This window comes from Ranitomeya variabilis, chromosome 4 (genome assembly GCF_051348905.1).
Source record: "Ranitomeya variabilis isolate aRanVar5 chromosome 4, aRanVar5.hap1, whole genome shotgun sequence".
Classification (NCBI taxonomy): domain Eukaryota; kingdom Metazoa; phylum Chordata; class Amphibia; order Anura; family Dendrobatidae; genus Ranitomeya; species Ranitomeya variabilis.
In genome coordinates this window covers 281508102-281533459 of record NC_135235.1, presented here as the reverse complement: position 1 = coordinate 281533459, position 25358 = coordinate 281508102, and the positions used below count along the sequence as shown (strand labels likewise).

At 43.9% G+C, this 25358-nt stretch overlaps 1 protein-coding gene across 6 annotated transcripts in view; it reads left to right on the top strand.

The window, feature by feature from the left end:
- SAMD11 (sterile alpha motif domain containing 11) overlaps positions 1 to 25358 on the top strand; it is a 164613-nt gene that overhangs the window by 95161 nt on the left and 44094 nt on the right. For all 6 annotated transcript variants that reach the window (XM_077250034.1, XM_077250033.1, XM_077250038.1 and 3 more), the window contains exon 5: positions 4510 to 4622. In XM_077250034.1, the coding sequence (XP_077106149.1) occupies positions 4510 to 4622 (113 nt within the window). The remainder of the gene's footprint in view (positions 1 to 4509; positions 4623 to 25358) is intronic.

The window sequence follows — 25358 nt, the reverse complement described above, 5'->3', positions numbered from 1 at the left end:
TGGAATCCGTTTTCTCTGCTGCAGATCTGTCAGAGCTCGGAATGCTGAGCTGTGTATAACCCCGCCCACACCACTGATTGGCTGCTTTCTGTATATTGACAAAGAGCTGCCAATCAGTGGTGGGGATGTAGTTGGACTAGGAGACACCAGATACCTAGTCCTGTAGTGATAATCTCCTGCTGATGAAACACTGATTATATTGAAACAACAAAACCTAGGAAGTGACATCACTGGAATAAGGGTATCTGCCCCTATATCATGGTGCTCTCAGATTATATAACAAAATCCTGCAGAGAGATTGTCTTTAAGTGGTATTGCCATGCACAGCACTCCCAAAAAAGGCAGAACCTCTGTTCTAACGCTTCACATACCATTGATACACAAAGCTTCTGGACACTTCATGCCTCATGGCTGAGCATACGGCAGTTGCAAAAAAAAAATCACTGACTTACATGTCTAATCTTTTGAAGATCCTACCTGATCCAAATAAAGAAACGTGTTGGGGACAAGACTATTGGACCACTGTTGTCAGGGCGATTACTCATCCCCTAGGTACATAGTAGTATACAGAACATACTGTAAAACAACTGTGATGAGCTCACCAGCCATATTCCCCAATTCCTCATGGTGCGAGGAACATGCAATTCTATGAGTTAGAACAGTTTAGGCTACTTTTCACACTTCCGTCGGTACGGGGTCGTCGCCATGCGTCGGCCCGACGGACGTTGTGAAATAAATGCACAACAGGGGTAGCGGATGCAGTTTTTCAATGCATCCGCTGCCCCATTGTAATCTCCGGGGAGGAGGGGGCGGAGTTTCGGCCGCGCATGCGCAGTTGAAGATGGCAGACGCGACGCACAAAAAAAGTTACATGGAACTTTTTTTGTGCCGACGGTCCGCCAAAACATGACACATCCGTCGCACGACGGATGCGACGTGTGATGTACGTCACTAATGCAAGCCTATGGAGAAAAAACGCATCCTGCGGGCAACTTTGCAGGATGCGTTTTTTCTCCAAAACGACGCATTGCGACGTACATCACACGACGCAAGTGTGAAAGTAGCCTTAAGCTACTTTCACACTAGCGTTAACTGCAATCCGTCACAATGCATCGTTTTGCAGAAAAAACGCATCCTGCAAAAGTGCTTGCAGGATGCGTTTTTTCTCCATTGACTAACATTAGCGACGCATTGCGACGGATTGCCACACGTCGCAACCGTCGTGAGACGGTTGCGCCGTGATGTGGCGGTCCGCCAGGAGCAAAAAACGTTACATGTAACGTTTTTTGCTCCCGATGGTCCGCTCTCCGCCCCCACCTCCCCGCACTTCCCCACACCTCACAATGGGGCAGCGTATGCGCTGGAAAAATGCATCCGCTGCCCCCGTTGTGCGGCGGAGACAACGCTAGCGTCGGTGACGCTAGTGTGAAAGTAGCCTTATTCTGCTAGAAACGCGTCAGAATCTTCCTGGTCCTCCTGCATGATGTGAAGAGTGTTTGTTGTTGTTTTTTCTTCAGCAAACTTTTTGGATGAGTGCTGTAGACTATTGATTTACGGTAATTTTAGAAAATGCAGCATCAGATGCTCCTTCCTCTAGTCCTTGTTGATTGTGTGTCTCTTTCAGCTATTCTATTGCTAGCAGCTGAATGTCTCTTATCGATCTATTCATAAAAGTTACAGTTTGGGGTCTTTTTCCTAAGTAAACGCCAATGAAGTTTGAGTTCTTTTTTTCCCAGTAAGGCCGGGATCACACATGCGAGAAATACGTCCGAGCCTCGCATGGTAATACCCGGCATTGCCGCCGTCTCTCTGGAGCGGAGCGTGTGGCCGCACTCTCCGCTCCTGAGTGACGGCGACAATGCCGGGTATTTCCATGTGAGACTCGGACTTATTTCTCGCATGTGTGATCACGGCCTAAGGGAAATGGTTCTGTTGGCAAAAATATCCTATTATAAACCATAATTAAAATTTTCTTGCTCTTTATATGTTAGGATTGGCACTTTTTGAGAGACTTCATGAATTTTAGGAATTGAAAACATATATATATATATATATAATATTGACCTGTTAAACATATCGTATATGAAGATGTAGACGACTTTTCATTTGCCATTAATATGTCACTTTTTTACCTGCTGTAAACGCCGCTGTTCTCCTGAATCCAGCGATGTTTTTCTTTTGTTCCTGCGCCTCTCCCTTCCTGAGATATGGCCTCCTCTTCCCTGTATATAAATCAAGTCTTTTTTTTTAGCCAACTGGGCATGGTCCTCAAGAAAACACCCACAGAAGAGATGAAGATCCCGCCCACTTGACTAATAGGACAAGATTTATATACAGGGAAGAGGATGTCATATCTCGGGAACGGAGAGGCGCAGGAACAAAAGAAAAACATTGCCGGATTCAGGAGAACAGCAGCGTTTACATCAGGTTAAAAAAGTGCATATTTATGGCAAGTGATAGGCCCTCTTTACCAATGAAGGAAGTATATATAATATACAAAATGTGACTTCCAAAAACAAGTGCGTGCATTCAACAAGGGGGATCTATATTTTATGTTTCCAAACAGGTAAGCTGGTTCGCATGATGGGCTCATCAGTGTACGTAGGAGAGACAGGCCCACAGGCACCATTAAAAAATGAATGAGGCGATCATCGCTGGCCATGACAGCCAGCTGTGAGGTGCAGACCAAAGTGTCTGGCAGCGATACAAGGCTAGGGATAACTCTATTTGTGCCGAGGCTTCATTACCCTACCCATAAGGATACAAAGCAGCCTCCCTCCCTTCCATCTTCGTGCTGATGGTAACATTAATCTCCATTTGTCCTCTGGACCAGTCTTCCCCTCTGCGATCTGTGAGATTAGGCACATAGAGAACTGGTAATCGCCTCCTAAACTGCTTACAAACCAGCAATATTTACATAATGCGCTGCATTGGGAGAGGATCGCACCCCAGGGGGATTACCGTATGCATGAACACCGTCTGCAGACGTTACCTCTCACCCCATTATTAATTACCTCGATGCAGGCTCACCCCGTTATTTTTAAAAAACTCTGTCTATTGGTCTAAGTTTTGGGAAGGGTTCTAGAAAAAAAAGTTTTTCATTTTTTGTATCCAGTCTAGCCAAAATGCTGGTAATATGGAGACAGCCTGATCCAATTAGGGGGTCTTATAAACAGGTTAGCTCTGCTTCTGTCACAGGGGGCTGCTGGCCATGGTGCTGGAGGGCTTTTATGTGCCAATAGGTGGGGGCTTAGTGGGTATATATATGGTTTAAAGTGCACCGTCAAGTCAATAGCTCGTGCCGAAGAGGAGCTTGAGTGCAACTTGACGTCGTCCTCTTCTGCCTTCCACCATCCCATGCAGACAATGAGCTGTGTGTTGCAGGGACAAAGATGGGGGTCTCAGATCATGTGAGTAAATATGTAATCCTAGAATTGGCACAGCGTACAGATTATTAGGCGTTATTGGCTTAGCTGAAGTATGAACCTGAGAAGTTGTGCTCGTAACCAGGCGGAAGACGTACCAGGTATCTCTGCCCGCTCAGTCCTCGCACAAGGAGACCGTAGCGTCTTTTACCATAAACACTTGGCGGCTACAAAGTCATTTCAGGACTTTAAACTACGGAGGGGATAAGATGACGCTCCCAGCGTCCCTTATCATGAAATATTAGATCTGTAATTACAGGAAGGGGAATGATTCTCCTTGTCATGCTTGATAACCCACAGAAATAATAATGATTTAACGGCCTCCATCCAGTGATCTCAGCGCAATCGGTAGGAGTAGTTCTTTGCCGGTTTTAATTGATGCTCATTAGATGTACGATACTTCGCTGACTGGGAGATAGTGGGTCATATAGGGTGGGGGTCTAGATGGTAAGAGTTTAGCTAGTACTTAGGTGCACTTATACTATATATATATATATATATATATATATATATATATATATATATATATATATATATATATCTGATATGTATTTTTTTTTTGCACTTTATGTTGTATTTTTGGTCTGTTCCTGTTTGGGCTCACATGCTACTCTTCGTACATCTATAGGTTTATCTTTGGGGTGTGTGGATAGAAACTTGGAGACCTGTATGAAACCCGCATGAATATAGTGAGGGAAATAAATTATACTGAGTTACCCAAGCTCTGCATGTTGGTGAGAAGGCCTGTTGGTTGATAAATCAAGCGCCATTCCCAATATGTGGCCGTAGCTCCTAGCGTAGTATACACAGGGGCCGACATACCATTAGTGCAACCTGTGTGGCCGCACAGGGGCCCAAGAAGTAAAGGGGCCCAATTCTAGCTCCAAAGTAGGTCAGTTGTCAGTTGTGATGAGCTATTGGACTACAAAGGGTCTACATATTCTTCTTGCACAGGGGCTTCTCCGGTATGTGTCTTCACCTGAGTGTACAGGGTTTGATTATCTTACTAGTGACAGTCAGGAATGTTGTTCTCTTGTACGTCAATTTTCTTTTATTTTACATTGTCCATTATCTTTACTTACAGCCGTGACAGCGACCTTTCCAGCATCATCACCAACCTCCACCAGAGCCACCAACTCGTTATGCCTGAGAATCAGAGTAAAAGAAACAGTCATCAGCTCACGTTTTCATCTACAGGTCAGTATCAGCAGTGGTATTAATGATTCTAGCTAATAATACCGAAAGGGGTATCTACCCATTAACGGGGGGAGGGTCAGCCAATGAACTCAAATGGCATTGATATGACAAGGCAATAATATGTCATAGGTGTCCGATGTAGTCGTCTTCTCTTCCTCCACCACTTACGGACCTCTTTAAAGCTTGAAGTTTGTAATTTTACAAGTAAAAACCTCCTGGTTTTGGCTTCATTGGTTCCTCTGTACGGTGATGGTGGTAGGTTGTGTGATCACAATATAGATTTAATAGGATCCGGAATACCGATGGACCTTCTCCTGGTGGGTATCATGCATTTTTATGAACCATGGGAGATTACTAGCACTACATACAAACTTTGGGCAAAACATTGTCCAATACTGATATGAACTCATGGCCTAGAAGTGATGACTTTAGGAGTTCATACCTTTCCCGAAAGCTATTTCGCCTGAGCCCCCCATATACAGGACCGATATTCTCAGCCGAGTGTTCTCTGTGAGAGAGCCGCTGTTGGACATTTTGGGCAGTGACTTGACTCCCTTCTGAAAAAAAAAGATTGGGCAATTGAATTCCATCCGCTTAAACCTTGAGTTAGCCGACATAATCTGTTGGGGACATAAGGATCACATTAGACATTCAACCGCTCCATCGAAATTGGCAGGTTCGGTAGACCATCATCAGGGCTTAGCACATGGACATGGCGCGCAGGATAATTGCTTGCTTTAATATTGCATGCTAACAGTTGAATCGGAAATGTGCATTGCCTGGAACCGTTTTTAAATTGATGGGACATAAAGTAAATTCTAATAGACTTTTATTTTGAGAAGCCAATGGCACAAGCAGGAAAAGGAGAGATTGCAAAACATTGTTAGTCCCCGACCGTTACATCCGTGGGACAATGATGTCTTGTAATGAATGGAAGCTCTAGGTCTGTAGGTATTAATTGTCTAAGTTTAAAAAAAAAATATTCGCATCCCTGGATTCCTTCCCTCCTGAATGGAAGGTCATATATCCTCCGCGAGGTTCGGCGTTGTACATGATGATCCTCGCTTCATAAGATCACGTCCTCAGCCAGTGTCAAGATCGCTCGACCTCATTTAAGTTGCTGAGGCTGCAGCTATGGTGTGATAGATTGATATAATTAACATGCAGACTGACTCAATATTATCCAGAGCGCTGAGAAATGTATGGGGAAAATCTATTCTGTGTGCACTTGTACCCTGAAATATATTCATCTGTCAATATCGCTCAATGCTCTGCTAGATGGAAATGATATAGTTTGAAATTATAGAACAGAATTTTCTTTTTTTATTAATTAGTGAATATCGCTCTATTCTATGTAATGGCATCTTGTGGAGAAGGTTATAGCAAAGTGCCCCCTTCCCAAGCTCGTTCTGGCTCCGTTTCATGCCCACCTACCCATCATCATGAGTGTTTGGGGGAAGGATCGTTGACAAGCCTCTGTCATGCCCTTCTCTCCCTTGTTTGCAAATATTAAAGGGGTTTGTTCCTTCTGGGACAATTGTTGCATATCTTATTGATATTCCATAAATGTTGCAGATGGAAACACCCTTTTAATCTACAGCCTTCCCTTTCTTGTATCATACCGTTCTTATTTTGCTTGACCTTGTTGATTTTTCATAATACTTATCCATAAAGTTTTATGGGCTTGATGTTTGACATTCTCTTCGGTATTTGTTCTTTTATATAGTTTCCTTATTTTGGGAAAATTCTAATAGTACAATAAAAAAATTAATGGAGGTCTAAACTAAGTGGACCCACCATAGACGGCTATGGTAAGACCCCTATGACAATGGTGTAGGCTGATTTCACACATCCGAAATTTACGGTCCGAGTATGTACTGTGATATATGGACTTGGATACAGGTCTCCAGACCAGAACTCAACACCCTCATAGGGTTCAGAGTTCGGGTCAGGAGGCCTGTAGCCAGTCCATACATACTCGGACAGTGACGCCAATCTTAGAATATACATGAGTAGAAATATAATCTATCATGTAGATGTTCTTCTGTATTCTTGGGATCCATAAGTTGTACCTTCAGCCAAAACTCAGAACTTCCAAGTGCTCTTGACTTCTTGAATATAGCATCTGTGCAAAGTAGTTCTGTTCAATGATGGTTTGTCCGAAAAAGAAGGGCTAAAAATTTAAATTGTGGCACTACTAGACACCACAGTCCTCTCTGATGGACCCTGCTACCCCCTTCTCCCCCTTTCCGCCCTACACATTATCATGTGTTCACCAAAGAGCTCTTCCTCCAGACTCTACCATACACATACGCACTCGAATTGGCCAAATTGCATGTATCCTCCTCAATAGGGCGAGGGGATTAGGTTGCTGTTGGACACCTTTTGGCAGTGGCTTGCCTGCCGTGGGAACAAATAGGGTATGTTGAAACCCGTCACTCCCGATCCTACTTTTCCACATCTACCTTAAGACGGAAGACATCTTAACACTTTATGGTTGAATGGTCCTCCAAGTGGTTCAGCTGACAGTTATTTAATGCATAGGGCCAGCTTAAAGGGTTATATATATATATATATATATCTAATATATAAAGCTGAATGTGTGTGTGTGTGTATGTATGTATGTATGTATGTCCGGGATTGGCATCTGAACCGTAGCAGCTACAGCCACAAAATTTTGCACAGCCACACGTCTGGACCCCGAGAGCGTCATAGGCTATGTTGTGAGGTGAAATTTTATCCCCGTGCTTTCCAATTCACCAAACAATTTTGCCCCTATCTACATAATGGGGAAAAAGTGAAAGGAAAAGTGTTGGAGGCGTCGCAGCTACAGGCACAAAATTTTGCACAGTCACACATCTGGACCCTGAGAGCGTCAAAGCTATATTGTGAGGTGAAATTTTAACCCCGCGCTTTCCAAGTCACCAAACAATTTTGCCCCTATCTACATAATGGGGAAAAAATGAAAGGAAAAGTGTTGGAGGCAAATTAACAGCTGCCAGATGTGAACAAGGGGGACTTAAAGAATGACAGCGATGGCACCAAAGAGTATATACTGTACAGTTGCTAAGGTGGGGCCCCAACATGGGATAATCACACCACCACGGGGATATGAACACACACACAAAATGCGCCACACACTACCACGTGCTCGAACACATATACCACCCTCAGTGCACATTTCACCACACATACACCAACCTCGCCACATAAAAGTAGAAACACAAAAGTCGCCGCTCAAAACTCGCCACGCGCAAAACTCTCCACATGCAAAACTCGCCACACGTGCAAAACTCGCCACACGCAAAACTTGCACACGCAGAAAAATTGCCACACGCAGAAAAATTGCCACATGCACAAAAGTTGCAACACATGCAAAAGTTGCCTCACACAAAACTTGCACATACTCAAAAGGCACCACACATAAAACTCGCCACGCGCAAAACTCGCCATGCGCAAAACTTGCTGCACACAACTTGCTACACTAACCTGTCACATGCAACTCGACACACAAAAAGTTGCTACACGCATGTCGCCACACAAAACTCATCTCACAAAAGTCCCTACATGCATGTCGCCACACGCAACTCAACACACACAACTTGACACACGAAACTCGCCCTAAAACACACACAAGTCTGGTATCCTTCAAAAATAAAAATCTGATTAATAAGCAGACAAACTACAAGAGCAACAAATGTACCATATAGGAATCCGGCAGCTGTCAGTCACATGACCAGTCTATTATGTGTATGTGTGAGCTAATATATACTGCCAGGGGGTGGGCTTACTGTTGGCTGGGGATTTATCAGGCTGCCATTTTAGCTTACAAATACTGAGGTAAAAATACTGACCAAATAACGTGTGAACGAGGGCTAATACAGGAGGAGATGGCATACAGCTATATACTATATACAGGAGATGACACACAGGTATATACTATTTACAGGGGAGATGACACACAGGTATATACTATATACAGGAGGAGATGACACACAGATATATACTATATACAGGAGAGATGACACACAGGTATATACTATATAGAGGAGGAGATGACATACAGGTACATACTACATACAGGAGGAGATGACATACAGGTATATACTATATACAGGAGGAGATGACACACAGGTATATACTATATACAGGAGCAGATTACCTACAGGTATATAGTATATACAGGAGGAGATGACACAGGTATATGCTATGTATAGGAGGAGATGACATACAGGTATATACTATATACAGGAGATGACACACAGATATATACTATATATAGGTGAGATGACACACAGGTATATACTATATACAGGAGATTACATACAGGTATATCTAATATATAAAGCTGAATGTGTGTATGTATGTATGTGTGTATGTCCGGGATTGGCATCTGTACCGTCGCAGCTACAGCCACAAAATTTTGCACAGTCACACGTCTGGACCCCGAGAGCGTCATAGGCTATGTTGTGAGGTGAAATTTTAACCCCGCGCGTTCCAATTCACCAAACAATTTTGCTCCTATCTACATAATGGGGAAAAAGTGAAGGGAAAAGTGTTGGAGGAAAATTGACAGCTGCCAGATGTGAACAATGAGGACTTAAAGAATGAGAGCGATGGCGACAAAGAGTATATACCGTACAGTTGCTAAGGTGGGGCCCCGACATGGGATACTCACCACACACGGGGATATGAACACAAACACAAAATGCGCCACACACTACCACGTGCTTGAACACATATACCACCCTCAGCACACATTTCACCACACACACACACCAACCTCGCCACATAAAAGTCGAAACACAAAAGTCACCACTCAAAACTCGCTACATGCAAAACTCGCCATATGCAAAACTAGGCTCACGCAAAACTCGCCACACGTGCAAAACTCACCTCATGGAAAACTCACCTCATGCAAAACTTGCACACACAGAAAAATTGCCACATGTACAAAAGTTGCACCACATGCAAAAGTTGCCTCACACAAAACTTGCACATACTCAAAATGCACCACACATAAAACTCGCCACGCGCAAAACTCGCCATGCACAAATCTTGCTGCACACAACTTGCTACACTAACCTGTCACATGCAACTCAACACACAAAATGTTGCTACACGCATGTCGCCACACAAAACTCATCTCACAAAAGTCGCTACATGCATGTCGCCACACGCAACTCAACACACACAACTTGACACATAAAACTCGCCCTAAAACACACACAAGTCTGGTATTGTCCTTCAAAAATAAAAATCTGATTAATAAGCAAACTACAAGAGCAACAAATGTACCATATAGGAAATACGGCAGCTGTCAGTCACATGACCTGTCTATTATGTGTATGTGTGAGCTAATATATACTGCCAGGGGGGAGGGCTTCCTGTTGGCTGGGGATTTATCAGGCTGCCAATAGCAACCAATCACAGCTCAGCTTCTATTTTGCTACAGTTAATTAACCTGAGCTCTGATTGGTTAATATAGGCAACAAAGACATTCTCAGTATAACAAAGCTAATATATGTTGTGAAATGCTTCTATTTGCTTAGTTTTTGCCTTTTAATAATTACATTTCTATCTATTTGTTTTGTGGTTTTTGTGTGCAGAATAAATTTTTGTTAACACATTCTATTTTGCTAACAGCAGTCATTAACCCGGGCGAAGCCGGGTAGTACAGCTAGTATATATATATATATATATATATATATATATATATATATATTTCTAAAATGACAAAAAGGAGTAAGGCTATGTGCACACGTAGAATGGTCCACTGCGAATTTTTACGCAGCGGATTTGATAACTCTGCAGGGCTAAAACGCTGCGTTTTTGCTGCAGATTTATTGCGGATTTACCACGGTTTTCTTGCGGATTTCACTGCGGTTTTACAACTGCGGTTTTCTATTGGAGCAGTTATAAAACCGCTGCGGAATCTGCAAAAAGAAGTGACATGCTGCTGAATGTAAACCGCTGCATTTCCGCGTGTTTTTTTTCTGCAGCATGTGCACTGCGTTTTCTGTTTCCCATAGGTTTACATTGTAAGGGCTGACCCACACGTCCAGATAATTCCGGTACCGGAATAAATCGGTACCGGAGTTATCCGTGTCCGTGTGCCTGGGAACTCACGGAGGCCATACGTGCGGCACACGTGTGCCGCCCGTATGGCGAGTGGGTACCACACGGAGCGTGTGGTACCCACTCTGCATGGTGCTGAAGCTGCGATTCATATCATCCCTGCAGCAACGTTTGCTGCAGGGAAAATATGAAGAATAGTGTTTAAAATAAAGATCCATGTGTCCGCCGCCCCCCCACCCCCTGTGCGCCCCCCCCCGCTGGTCAGAAAATACTCACCCGGATCCCCCGTCGGCAGTCGCTCCTTCCTGGTCTGGCCGCGGCTTACTGTATGCGGTCACGTGGGGCCGCTCATTTACACTCATGAATAGGCGGCTCCGCCCCTATTGGAGGTGGAGCCACATATTCATGAGTGTAATCGGCCGCATACAGTAGAGAAGCCGCGGCCAGACCAGGAAGGAGCGACTGCCGACGGGGGATCCGGGTGAGTATTTTCTGACCAGCGGGGGGGGCGCACAGGGGGTGGGGGGGCGGCGGACACATGGATCTTTATTTTAAACACTATCATTCATATTTTCTCTGTAGCAAACGCTGCTACAGGGAACATATGAATGGCGGCTTCAGCACCATGTGGGGGGGGACAGCGCTTACTGTAGCGCTGTCTCCGGCACGCCACACGGACCCCAGACGGAGAATGTCCGTGTGAGGTCCGTGTTTTACACGGACCCATTGACTCTATTGGGTCCGTGTAATCCGTGCGCTCCCACGAACACTGACATGTCTCCGTGTTTGGCACACGGAGACACGGTCCGCACACGGTCCGCACAAAATCAATGACATCTGAACAGATGCATTGATTTTTATGGGTCTACGTGTGTCAGTGTCTCCGGTACGGGAGGAAACTGTCACCTCACGTACCGGAGCCACTGACGTGTGAAACCGGCCTAATGTAAACTCATGGGAAACTGCTGCGGATTCGCAGCAAAATCCGCAGCGTGTGCACATAGCCTAATACTCCCCATACCTGTCAACACTTCCCACTGTTCTCTATGAACCATTTTGGCGTGTCGACACCATTGAGGTCACATATCGAAACGACACGTCATCATTGCAGATCTCTGAGATCCGGCAGATTCCTTGGCAAGGGGGATTGGTAACACTTATTTTTTTTTATGTCCTTGTTATTTTTGTGCAGAAAAATTCAGGTGACTTGAACCCCCCTTTAATTCTGCGGTCATCAACAATGCTATTCCATGTTTTCTCATCGAGCTTCATGGAATATGGTAATAGACGGGTTAACAAGCGCTCATTTTCCATTGTATGTGTGTTCTTGCATGCAGCTACATTTTATTTTATTTTTTTTTCTCTATTTATCGGTTCTCTCCGGACGGCTGCACAAAGTCGCACAGAGGTCTTAAACCCAGATATCCGTGTGACATCAGGGCTATGAGATGAGGGCATGAAAGCTGCGAGTTTTGAGTGGGGGAGGGTGGAAGGCCAGAGGGAGGCAGGGGAAGCGGCGCACGCTGATAACATCTAATTGCTATATTGATCTGTCTTGGAGCCAGTGTGAGCGCCGGAGGGTGATTGAGATGTGTATCCCCTTCCTATTCAGATGCCGTGGACCGGCTGATATTATTCATTTACCTCTGACACTGCTGTATTAATATGAGAACAAAGGACAAAACCGCCAGTCGTCTGTTCTGCGGAGCTGACGCTTCAATATGGCTGCAAAGTCGTATAAAGACTTCTTTAATGATGTCCATTGTGCACTCCTCCATCTGCGCACCGTGGAAACTGAGGAACAGAATAGAATAGGGATATTGTTCTGTAATTTGATGAACACTTATACGTATTAATCTAAACATTTCTGACAATTGACATATAGCTCATCTGCAATCAGCTCTTTTTCCAAATGTTCTGTAAAAGGCTACGACACCAGGTCCTTGGGGATTATAGGCATTATCTGGGCGGCTGCAGTTCTGGATTTGTGTGATTTGTCCTCTGGTATCGGCTCCGGTACTGGAATATAATAAGCAGTGAAGGTCTTCTTGCTTCCAGAAACTACCATTTGCAAATTATAATGTCTACTCTGTGATTGAGCTGATCCCAACCAAAGAAGCAGATTTTCATCTGTTGGAAAAAATTGCATCAGGATCACATTATAGATTGTCGGCACTGGGGTAATATCCAAATATCTGCAGGTCTGTAGTCAGAACATGTGACTGCAAACCCATAGGGGAGGTCACGATAAAATAGATGTTGGCGAAACGAGGGCTCGGCTGGGCGCCACCTTCCATGACTTCCCCATATGAGAAAGCCGCTGCCAGACTTTTCTGGCAGCAGCTTATCTCTCATGGAATAAAGGGATAGTGCAGTGAAATTCAGCAGGACGTATCCTTCTCTCCCTAGATGTTATCCATCAGGGCAGAATTGTGATGTCCCCATACATATTGGTCTGACAGTCGATGTCATCAGGTCAGGTATTGACACTCGGCCGGTCGGTGTTAGGGCCAGGAGACTCATGGCCCATCAGTGCATCATAGTCCATACAAAAAACTGCCTAACGTGTATGGTGACCTTTGGAGCCTGTGCACATGTTGAAGATTTGTCACAATTTTCTCTGTGCGGATTTGTCAGAAAACCTAAAGCAGCCAGTGAGATTCCTGAAGTCTCGTGCACACGTTGCTTATTTGTGACTTGCAGATTTCAATTTGCATCGTGTCAATTCTTTCACCGTTTTCCCTGCAGATTTCTCCCATACTAATAAATGGAGAAAAATTAGCACCAAAAACGCATGTAAAAAAAAAAAAAAAAAAAAGCCTTAAAACAGCCCTATTTTACGCAGGGTTTTTCCTGCCAAGAAATGGTGGAGCAATTTCTGCTGCAAATACTTAACCCTAAAGAAGGAAAATTGAGCTCTCCCAGACCAGTTGGAATACCAGTCCAGGTTAGGAGAGGCACCAGTGCTGGGCTTTGCAGTAAGGCATCACCTTCCACCGCAGTATCGGGACATTACAGGGGTTGTTACAGATTAGAACAAACACGGCTGCTTTGATCTATAAACAGCCCCTCATCTGCTCATGGATGGGTCTGGTATTGCAGCTTAGCTCCTTTGAGGATGAGCTGCAATACTGCACACAGCCTGTAGATAGGTGTGGCGCTGTTTGCAGAGAAGAATGGCCATTTTTCTCTTAAAGGTACTTGTGCAGATAACCGGGCGGCGCATGGGGCTGCTAACAAGCGATTAAGTCGGAGGATGCTACAGTGAAAGCACATTGTTTCTACATGAGCCATTTTGCCTATATTCTGTGCCGAGCACCAGGGAAATGTTGTGTGAGCAGAAAGTGGCTGTTATCTGTAGGAAGGATGAGATTAGCGGGTGATAAGGCTGGAGGTGCAGTGCTGGCTGCAGCTCAGAGGTTTTATCTGGAGAGAGGGATGAGCTGGGCACAAGGCTCACTTTAATCTTAATTGGAGAAGACATACAAAGGGATGAGGCAGCCCAGGCTCCTGACAGAGGCAGCCCTGCACATTAACCACAGCTTTAGAAGCCTCTTTAAGCAGCTCGAGGTGTCCCTGTAACGAGCACAATCCTGGCCATCCACTTTAGGTAATTCGCCCTGCCCAGAGGGGGAGACCGAGCCGCACCTGCCCTCCTCCTGCCACACATGCCCTCCTCCTGCCACACATGCCCTTTCTCTTATGGCCTTCTGTATGCAGACACCTGTCTCTTTAACCCTGGCTCCTCTGCTACCTACACGGCGGATATTTGCAAATCTGGTAATTTGTTGTCTAGAAATGCGTGCCCTTTTCTTTATTCACTTTAATCACTTTTATGTTTTTGAACCCATTTATAACTTGTTGTGCATGTATGGAATTCCATTAGAGATATTTTGGGATTGATTAATGTTTTTTTTTTCTTCTCGTTCACTTTTTATTTATTTGTCAATTGTTTGTTTATTTTTTTAGAATGTTTTATAAATGCATTCTTGTAAAAAGAAACTATAAAGTCAATGTGCTTAAGTTTTGGAATAGTTTGCAATGCTGTTACTTTTGTGTCTAGTGTGTGGTTCCTATCAATATTTGAACCGTCTTATATTTTGTGATCGTCGTTGCTTTTTTTTTTTTTTAATTGTTTTTATGTTTCTTTTTTTTTTTCCGCTGAAAGAGTTAATAGGCAGGCAGGATATCCTGGTCTCACCTGTTATGGTGGCACAGAGTGTTTGCATAGGCTGCACATGATAACCTGAAGCCCAAGGACAAGGCACAGAGGGAGGGCGCGGAGACCCTGTGACCCTCTCTGTTGCCACCATGTGCTGCATGTACGTTGCAAAGGCAAAGAGACAGTTTTGTTTTGTTTTTATTGAAAAGTTCAGCATGAATTTTTTTCTTTTTTATGCAAATCTCCTATAGGTCCTATTGCATTTCCTTAAAAATAACAGAATTTTACCCCCAAATGACGCCTGGTTCCCTTTTAACAATAGACATTTTTAATTTTGTTTTTCTTATTTTCCATCACTGGATCAACAAAACTAAACTCTCCTTGGTGACATTGATATCTGTTCAAACTTCATAGTAATGTATTTAGTACAGCCACAGGGAGATAAAAGGAAAGAACGCCTTCCACTAATGCAAAGTACATTTTCTTCATTTTCCTACGGACTTGTTGTTGGTTCGCCTTATTTTTGTATTCTAGAAAATGTCTTTGACTCTGTTCACACATCCAGAAATTCTTTCCTTTTTTTTTTTTTACTTGATCCGATTTGGGATGACAAAACCACAAATAAACTGATCCAGTACAGGATCCAACGATCCATCCACTTGAATGGGGCCGGAAATGTCCTAAATTGTCTTCCGTTTGACTGCTGTCTTCTTTCTAGCTGGATCACAAAACAAAATAACGGATAGCAACTGGATCCCTCCTCTTTTTTTTTTACATTGAAGTCTATAGGAAACTGATCATAATAATTTTTATTCCTATAGATCCAACGTATTCCGCAGCAGTTTACATTTTAGAGGGGACTTGTACGGACAATAAAGACATTACAGAAAAAACACATCAAATCAACAGATCCCAAAAGGAGTGAGGATCCTGCTTGCAATCTATGATCTAGCAGATCGTTGTCCGTAAATGGATCCTTTTTTGAGCACGAGAGGTGGCAAGAAAGGATCCATTATAAATGGAATAAAAAAAATGGAATCCATCTATTTTTGCTCCTTTTGTGATGCATCCGGTTCTTTTTTAATACTGGATCCATTACACAAGTGGAAGTGTGAACAGAGCCCAATACAGTAGTGTGATTTGCTGCCATGTTATAGTGACCCACATGTATTGTTGGTAGTTGGGTAGCCGGCCATTGCTCTACAGATGTGGCAGGCTCGCAGTTTCGTGTTCAGGTTTGATTGTCAGCTCTTCAGCCTGATGAGGACGTGTATGGATGGGCAGCTCCTATCTGTGTGCAATCAGTGTGACGGGAATCCAGGATTCACCTGGCTCCTATGTGTGCAATGTGTGAAAACCTCAGCTTTCCGCCGAGTCTCACTGACGGGGGGGGGGAAGATGGCTGTGAAAAATTAAGACACGGTGATGGTAAAAGGAGACAGTCGCAGCAGGACGAGCCAAATATAGGATGTCTATGGTGCGTGCACCTAAAGTTTCTGTAGGACAAAATCACTGAAGAACTTAAGAGACGAGATGGTGTGTGGCGAGTCAGCCAGCCATAATAAATCGCCTGTTTCCCAGATCTTGCTAGATTAGACGGTTGCAGCTGATAACCTAGGCCTCCATGATGGGTTGACAGCAGATCTGTGCGTGGGGACCCGTTTTGTGGTTTCAGGGCGTTGCTTCTGTAGGCTGTACGTTCTCAGGACTTCTCTACTTGCCTCTTTGATGCCGTCTTCAGGTTGGTAACCGAGTGATAACTTGCCTGTGGAGCTCTGTGGTCGCATTGCTGCTTCGCTCTTGACCTTTTCTCTTGCCTCCTTGCCATGCGTCATCTTCCAATCCACAAGACTGCACCTCGGATGAGCTTTGCTGTCAGCGCCGCAGCTGTCTAGAAATGACAGAAGGCAAAGTAAACCAGAGAATAGTATATTCTGACCGTCCACGATACAAAGCCTTGCTTTTCTCATGCATGACGGCCATGATATCCTTTCCCCCTACTTTGTGTTCCCCACAAACATCGCCCGTTTTCCAAATTTCTCACTAACTGTTTGTCCCAGTATTAATGTGTAAAAAGTGAAGTGGAATAGATTTCAAACTAGTTATGCACCCTAATTTGTATATAAAAAAAAGAAGCCATTCTGGTTGAGTTGTATTTCTAGTCATAAATGGTTATATCTGACCATATGTCCTACATGGCAGTGGCACCAATAATACAGTCTACAGATGGGGTGCTTTTATATAGACTGAGTCCCCATTGTTTATGTTCTCCATTCTCTATAATGCCATTACTTTGTAAGCACTTATTCACATGGCCACATCGTGGCTGCATTATAAATCCGTATTATGGCTGCAAGACCCGTCCTGACCGCTGGTCCCATCTATGAATGAACAGCCCAATATATCCATATATATCTGATGGTTCAGATCATGAAACCCGCAGTCGGGATGACATTGTTCCTTGAAGTACAGCCAAGAAATGTGTAATGTGACTGAGCCCTGAGTGCAATGTCGCCTGTATAAAGTACAGTGTATGAGGCTGAAACCATCGTATGTCACACGTTTAGTGTAGGTGACATTAATTACGCATTCGTTTGGAAGTTCTCAGAATCGGAGATGTGTGGGACGGAAGAACTAAACTTTCAGAAAGTTTAATTTTTCATATTTGGGAAACACTTTAATTGTATGAAAATTAGTGAGGGTCAAGGTTCTGAGACCCCGCCGATTGCTCAATAGACCCCCGAACAGTGCGTAGCTCAGGATACAGGAGCGTGCACTCAATAGAAAGTATCAGCTCTGTGGTCTAACGAATCCCGTATCTGCTCTGAGTGTGCACTCCTGCATCCTGAGCTGTGCGCTGTTTGGGGGTCTCAGAACCCGGACCACCACTGATTTGCAGGCAGTGTAAGTTCCTACCAAATATGGAAAACCTTCCTGAAAGTTTAATTACTGTTTTAAGTATTTTCCACCGTTTCGATGTTGATGAGATGTCCTGGGGATGGGTCTTCGATGTCGGATCTGTGAGTGTCCACACCCTGGCGCCCCACCATCATTTTAAAGTGCCACTGTAAATAGAGTATGGAGCAGAACACCAGCGCTGTCACACTGGCTAGTGGCCACCACTGGGTACTGACTAATCTGACCTGAAATCCACACTGTGGAAAAACCAAAAGGGCTCCAACCATGAGCAGCATTTTATGAGCTAGCACTTTTGAAGCATTCTAGTGCCCAAATGTAAATAGTAAACGTCCCCGAGCTGCAATTCTCCTAATGGCCACAACTCAGTGAGGGGCGCTGTTCTGTTCCAGCTCTGATCAACAGGAGTGGGCAATAGCCGTGCAATTGTGAAACAAAATCATGTGGCCAGTGACCACTGCGGGTGGGCACCATTTCAGTCATGTGAGGCTTACTGACCTATGTATTCTCTCCCTAATGGAAGAAAAGCAAAACTAGATACTAGGCAAAATTATCTAAATATCCATCTAATAGATGGAAATGCAATACCAAACACAGCCTGTAGACAAAAGTGGCGCTGTTTCTTAGGAGAAAAGAAAAAAAAGTAGACACTTTTCTAATCTTGAACAAGTCCCAAGACAATCCGCAGCAAAACTGGGCACAGAAGTGAATATTATATTTCCATCCACAAAATGGAAGCTTTGCTTTTTTCTTTTTTTTTTTACCCATTGGTAGCACAACCATGGCGCATTACTGCGGAGAGAGCCCATCGTGGGGATTAGTGTGGATTTCTCGTGCCACAACTGGAACGAGAGCAAAAATATTTCATGCTTCGTTCAGACGATCCTGATGGTAATGAATGATGGCGACTGTCGTCGGGTTGGCGGCAGCATCATTACATGACATTAGACAATTCTGAATTTTGTACGGATGTAATAATTATCCCGTCAATAATGACTCCGCTCTACAAGATCCCCCTATTAGCCACATTCATTATTCCTTCCACATACAATTTCTGTTTGGCTTTTTATTTTTCCCGTCTCCTTCAATTCCCGTATCCTTTTTCATTTTTTTTTTCCCTTGATCTAAACTCTGCCGCCTCTCCCCTTCCTCTCGCTGCCTGCTTCTTTTTACAACCGTGTTTCCTTTCCCTGTGCTCTCTATGGAGCTCTCTGTGCTATTAAGGAGCAACCTGCAGGGCAAACACAGCTGCGGCAGCAAGCGTTAGAAGGCGGCAGCGGCACATCGTGCCTGTGCCCAGCTAATGAGGCAGCACTTAACCACACTGACTTTGGAGAGCTATGCCACTGAGCCCATCACTGTGTTAAGCGCCCCAAAGTGCAAACTCCGGAGCTTGGCATGAGCCACAGATCAGTGGGGCCAGCGCGTCTCCTGTCCGCGGCACATCTGACGGCACAGACTTCTTAATTCCTTTCTCTTATTCCCTTAATCTGTCATCTTCATCAGGCTGGGGAAGTGGCAGCCAGCAAACCAGGGCTCCCGCACAATCAATCTCCACATTACAGCTGACAGAATGGTGCTAATAACTTATTGATCTAATGTTTGCCGAGCCCCACTGGGGCTGAAGAGCCGCCACTGATTGGCTCCAAGAGCAGAGACTCTGCCCAGAGCGAAGCGGAAAGCTTTCAAACTGTCTTCTTCGTGAGGACCAGGGAAGCGGAGAGGAGGGAGGTGGAAACGTAACGCGTGGAGGAGAGGAAAACATAATAGTAATTGTAGAAATGGGGAGCAGGGGACTTACCCTGGGCAAGACATAAAAAAGACTAAAAAAGGTGCCAGAAACCATAGGAGAAAAATTAATTTAAAGGGCTTGTCCAAGCTTATGATAGTGATGAACTATCTGCAGGACAGGTCATCAATATGAGATTGGTGGGAATGCATCGCCCGGCTCCCAATTGTCTGCGCTAATGGCCGGATATGAATGGAACTACACAGCTCCATTTACTGTGTTGTGGCCATTGCGAGAACTGCAGTTCAGCTCCGTTCATGGTATACAGCTGATCACCAGGATGGGATGGTATACAGTACAGACCAAAAGTTTGGACACCTTTTCATTTAAAGATTTTTCTGTATTGACTATGAAAATTGTACATTCACAGTGAAGGCATCAAAACTATGAATTAACACATTTATATACTTAACAAAAATGTGTGAATCAACTGAAAATGTCTTATATTCTAGGTTCTTCAAAGTAGCCACCTTTTGCTTTGATTACTTCTTGAAGCTCATCAAGAGAATACCAAGACTGTGCAAAGCAGTCGTCACCGGGAATGGTCTTCCAACAATCCTGAAGGAGTTCCCAGAGATGCTTAGCACTTGTTGGCCCTTTTGCCTTCACTCTGCGGTCCAGCTCACCCCAAACCATCTCGATTGGGTTCAGGTATGGTGACTGTGGAGGCCAGGTCATCTGGCGTAGCACCCCATCACTCTCCTTCTTGGTCAAATAGCCCTTACACAGCCTGGAGGTGTGTTTGGGGTCATTGTCCTGTTGAAAAATAAATGATGGTCCAACTAAACGCAAATAGCATGCTGCTGCAAGATGCTGTGGTAGCCATGCTTGTTCAGTATGCCTTCAATTTTGAATAAATCCCCAACAGTGTCACCAGCAAAGCACCCCCACACCATCACACCTCCTCCTCCATGCTTCACGGTGGGAACCAGGCATGTAAAGTCCATCCGTTCACCTTTTCTGCATCACACAAAGACACGGCGGTTGGAACCAAAGATCTCAAATTTGGACTCATCAGACCCAAGCACAGATTTCCACTGGTCTAATGTCATTCCTTGTGTTCTTTAGCCCAAACAAGTCTCTTCTGCTTGTTGCCTGTCCTTAGCAGTGGTTTCCTAGCAGCTATTTTACCATGAAGGCCTGTTGCACAAAGTCTCCTCTTAACAGTTGTTGTAGAGATGTGTCTGCTGCTAGAACTCTGTGTGGCATTGACCTGGTCTCTAATCTGAGCTGCTGTTAACCTGCGATTTCTGAGGCTGGTGACTCGGATAAACTTATCCTCAGAAGCAGAGGTGACTCTTGGTCTTCCTTTCCTGGGGCGGTCCTCATGTGAGCCAGTTTCTTTGTAGCACTTGATGGTTTTTGCCACTGCACTTGGGGACACTTTCAAAGTTTTCCCAATTTTTCGGACTGACCTTTATTTCTTAAAGTAATGATGGCCACTCGTTTTTCTTTACTTAGCTGCTTTTTTCTTGCCATAATACAAATTCTAAGTCTGTTCAGTAGGACTATCAGCTGTGTATCCACCAGACTTCTGCTCAACACAACTGATAGTCCCAACCTGATTTATAAGGCAAGAAATCCCACTTATTAAACCTGACAGGGCACACCTGTGAAGTGAAAACCATTCCCGGTGACTACCTCTTGAAGCTCATCAAGAGAATGCCTAGAGTGTGCAAAGCAGTCATCAAAGCAAAAGGTGGCTACTTTGAAGAACCTAGAATATAAGACATATATACTTAACAACAAAGTGTGAAACAACTGAAAATAATTCCACATGTGTTAATTCATAGTTTTGATGTCTTCAGTGTAAATGTACATTTTTCATAGTCCTGAAAATACAGAAAAATCTTTAAATGAGAAGGTGTGTCCAAACGTTTGGTCTGTACTGTACATCACCAGGATAGGATGGTATGCATCACCAGGATGAGGTGGTATCCATCACCAGGATGATTATAGAGAGCGAGTGAGGTAATAAAATGTTACTCATGGTTGGAACTCCATTGTTTGTATCTACAGTATGGATTTAAAATCTTGTGGGAGAAGGGAATAGGTGGGGTACAAATAAAGATATATGGATTTAGTGTTTTGGGGAGAAGTCGCCCCAAACCATTGCAGTCCACAGGTGAAGTCACATTTTGGGCATAAACTGCATGATTCAAGCAAATGCGTAGAGATGAGTAACAAATAAAGGCTGTATATGGGACTAGAACAAATTGATCAGTGCTGAGCTCTACTATACTACTCAATTAAGTGAATGCAAACAATTTTTTTTTCAATGTAATTAATACTTTAAATTGGTAATATCAGTGTCCCCAATGGAAATGACTCTATAGATAGACATTTCTCTTTCCGGCAGCTTAGAGTAGGAATATTACTAATTTTATTTTTTTTACGGTTTCCACAAATAATAATACAAAAGAAAATCTCATCCTCTACATAAATGGCTTTATAAATGGCAAGAACCAATTTTCGCCATTTTATACTCCAACTGTGAAGTAGGCACATCCCTTGGAGAGGTTTATCCCTAATTGAACGCTTTCCCATATCTGCAATCTGTGCACCAACCTTTGGCTTCTCTCGCAGGCAGCCATAAGGCTTACGCAGTAACAAACATCAAGCAGATCTGCACGACAGCTTCTCGTAGGTTTCACTGTAAGCATTATTCATCTGTGGATGGCACGGGCGAGGGAAATGCAGGGGGAACCATAGATCTAATGGAAGAGAATTTAGTTTTTTCGGATAAAAAAAAAAAAATTATATATATAGATATATTTGGTAAATACAACTTCTTTAAATTACGAAATTGCACATTTTATTTTTATATGTGTTTGGGTAATGTTGGCAGTGATGAGCAATGTGACCACAGTTCCAATTCCTTTCCAAAACTGATGTGGGATCAAGGTATAATTAGGCAAATCTACCATTGATACATGAAAATTGGATGGTAGTCCCTGTGGTTGGCAACATAAAATAGCAGAATAGAGCTTTCACGTTAGACTATTCTGCCTTTTGACCCATGGTTCAAGGTGAAGCATTGTGGTCGTCTTATCTGTATGCCATGAAATCAGATGAATTGACCTCATGGATGACATTCTTCAGTGTCCGTATCCATTTCCTCCATCTCCCCATCAGCGACATTTCTATTCTGCTGTAACGTGAGTAATTGCGATCTATCAGCTGCCCTCTAATCCTATATTGCCAGCCAGCCTCTCGAACATGCTCATGTGGCAATGCAAGGGCCAAATCAGTAAGTCAGTGTAGAGATCTGGGACAGTGCTTGTGCCGGCTGAGCCAGAGCCTACCCCTATCCCACACACATCTGCTCTACTGCAAGCCAAAAAACACAAGCTGTTAGGAGACTATATCCTGAGCACAAAATGAGAATGTGCGCGCATCAAGGTGTGCCGAGCTCGCGTGAAGCAGGGCCGTGAATGCAAAATTACATCTTTAACCATGTTTTGGTGTACATGCGTGGGTGAACCATGTCCCTAGTTCCTATTTAAGTTATAGGGTGCTTTCTGTAATATTTTTAGTCCTGTCACCATTTTTGAATCTTTGAAGATCTCATTTGGTCACCAGGTACTCCTACGTAGGCATAGAAACAAAAAATTCCTGCTCCTCCTCTGTCCGGATTATACAATGCTCCCTATCATCACACTCTGGTGTAGTAGTATTACACTAAGGTAGAAAGCCCCACATAACAGCCCTCATTAACTTTGAGAGCAAGGTGTGCAAACTCAGCCAACGGCTCTGTAAATGGACTGTGCAAGGTTTCAGGTGTCCATGCACCTGAGATGGCTGTCTCTCCTGGACTTTCTCTGCACAGCTGAGCGTGCACGACGTGTTTTCAACTTGGCAGTAGTGAAAGCCGCTTCCAGGTACTTTTACTAGTAGCAGCCCATCTGCAGTGAGAACAAGCCCGATCTTTTCTCTTCCAAAATCATCTGTCATGGGAGAGTTGGGAGGCCTCCGTACACATTAGATGGTTGGCTGGTCCCGCTGACAACAGTCTAATGAGCATGACCAGTTTTAAGATGGACCTTGGTCAAACCTGCCAATTTTGGCAGGATCAAAGAGTCCTGCCTCAAAACTAACGGAAGACGACAATCTGGTTGTTGGAATCTCAATGCCCAATTGTTTTTTTTTTCTGGGGAGACAAGACACCTGGTAGTGGTTTTCTTCTCTCTCTACTTGAATGCTTGGCCAACCTAAAGCCCCCCCACACACTAGACTAATGTCAGCTGAACCTGCTGATATTGATGGGTCAGGCTCACTGTCTAATGTGTATGGGGGCTCCTGACAGTTGATTGTCGGGTACATAAGGATTTCAGACTACTAATCGTATTGTTCTCCCTGTATAAGCCACTGACAGACATGTTTGGCAGCAGTTCTCTCATAGAGGACACAGGATCGTAAATGGAAGAGATAACTATTGGTCAAACCATCGGTCAAAGCATGCTTTAGCTGACTGCTATCTCGTGTGTGTGTGTGTGTGTGTGTGTGTGTGTGTGTGTGTGTGTGGCAGACTTAACATGTTCTTGTGTTTGAGGGATTTGGGAGAAAATGCCATCGGCTATATAGTGTATACGGCCATCTTTGGTTGGCCATAAACAATATGTTTCTCTGCAGATTGACCACTTTAACCACCAAAGATCTCAGATTCTCATCCATTCCCACCAAATTTATTTAGCTTGATCTGCCAATGGTCCACAGATGAATATCTTATGCTTATGGTTGACTTTATTATGGTAGACTTACACTAGAAGGAGCCATTTATTATTTAAAAGCCTTCAGCTCGATCTCAAGCCATGGCAACTTGATGGATGAACAATCTGTAGGAAAATCGATCTTGTACAAGCCTAGATAGGTCCACCGGGGTCTTCTTCCTCGTTATTTTGAATTGTATCAAGCTGTTGGTTTGCTGATCTTCATCTTCGCCTTTGTAATTTAGGTACATATATGAAACCTCCATTGGACAATGGATCTGGCGTTTGTACTGGGGTTTCCAGTTGATTTCTTTGTATGATTGCTCACAGTGGTTTTGGTTGACATGTCTACTTTATGATATCCATTTTTGCCTGGAAATTATTACCGTTCTTCACAATTGTACGGTGTCTCTGACAGGTCAAACCCGGTGAAGAGGTGGTGCCTTTTTTTTAAGAACAATCCTTACTGTTAGAGGCTTTTATCGTGAGACTCGTGATATTGTAAGACTATCTTGCAGACATTGCTTAGATATATGGCATCTTTTATAGCGGCAGAACCTGCGACCGTATTGTGATGGTGGCGAGCAGTCTCTGTTTGTTTGTCAGGAGCGGGTGACTGTGCCTGTGTGTGGGTAGCTTCTGGATCTCTTTACCAAGCCTGTAGGTTCCTGCCCTTCCTTGTCTGTAATGTTCCTGGCAGAAGCACACGCTGAAGGTTGAATGGCGATTTGCCAGTGTTTGTGTTTGCAGAAATCGTGACCGAGCACACTGTCTGTGACTTTGTACAAACTTTGCCTGTGCTTGTTTGTTTGCCCTTTATGCCGCAGCAGAACTTTTACGAGACGCACGCTGTAGACATGGCCAAATATAGCTCGCCATCTGCTTTTTTTTGCTTTTAACATTTAACTCAAGAATCCGCTAATGATACTAGTTATGGGTCTGTGAATGGGAAACGTCAGTATGGCTCTAATCCGAAAAGGTGCTGGGTGGTCAAAAATGACCCGAAGGATTATTGTGAATATGTACGGTTAATTTTTCGAATGACCCTGAAACACTAAGAACAATTGCCATAAACTTTTCCA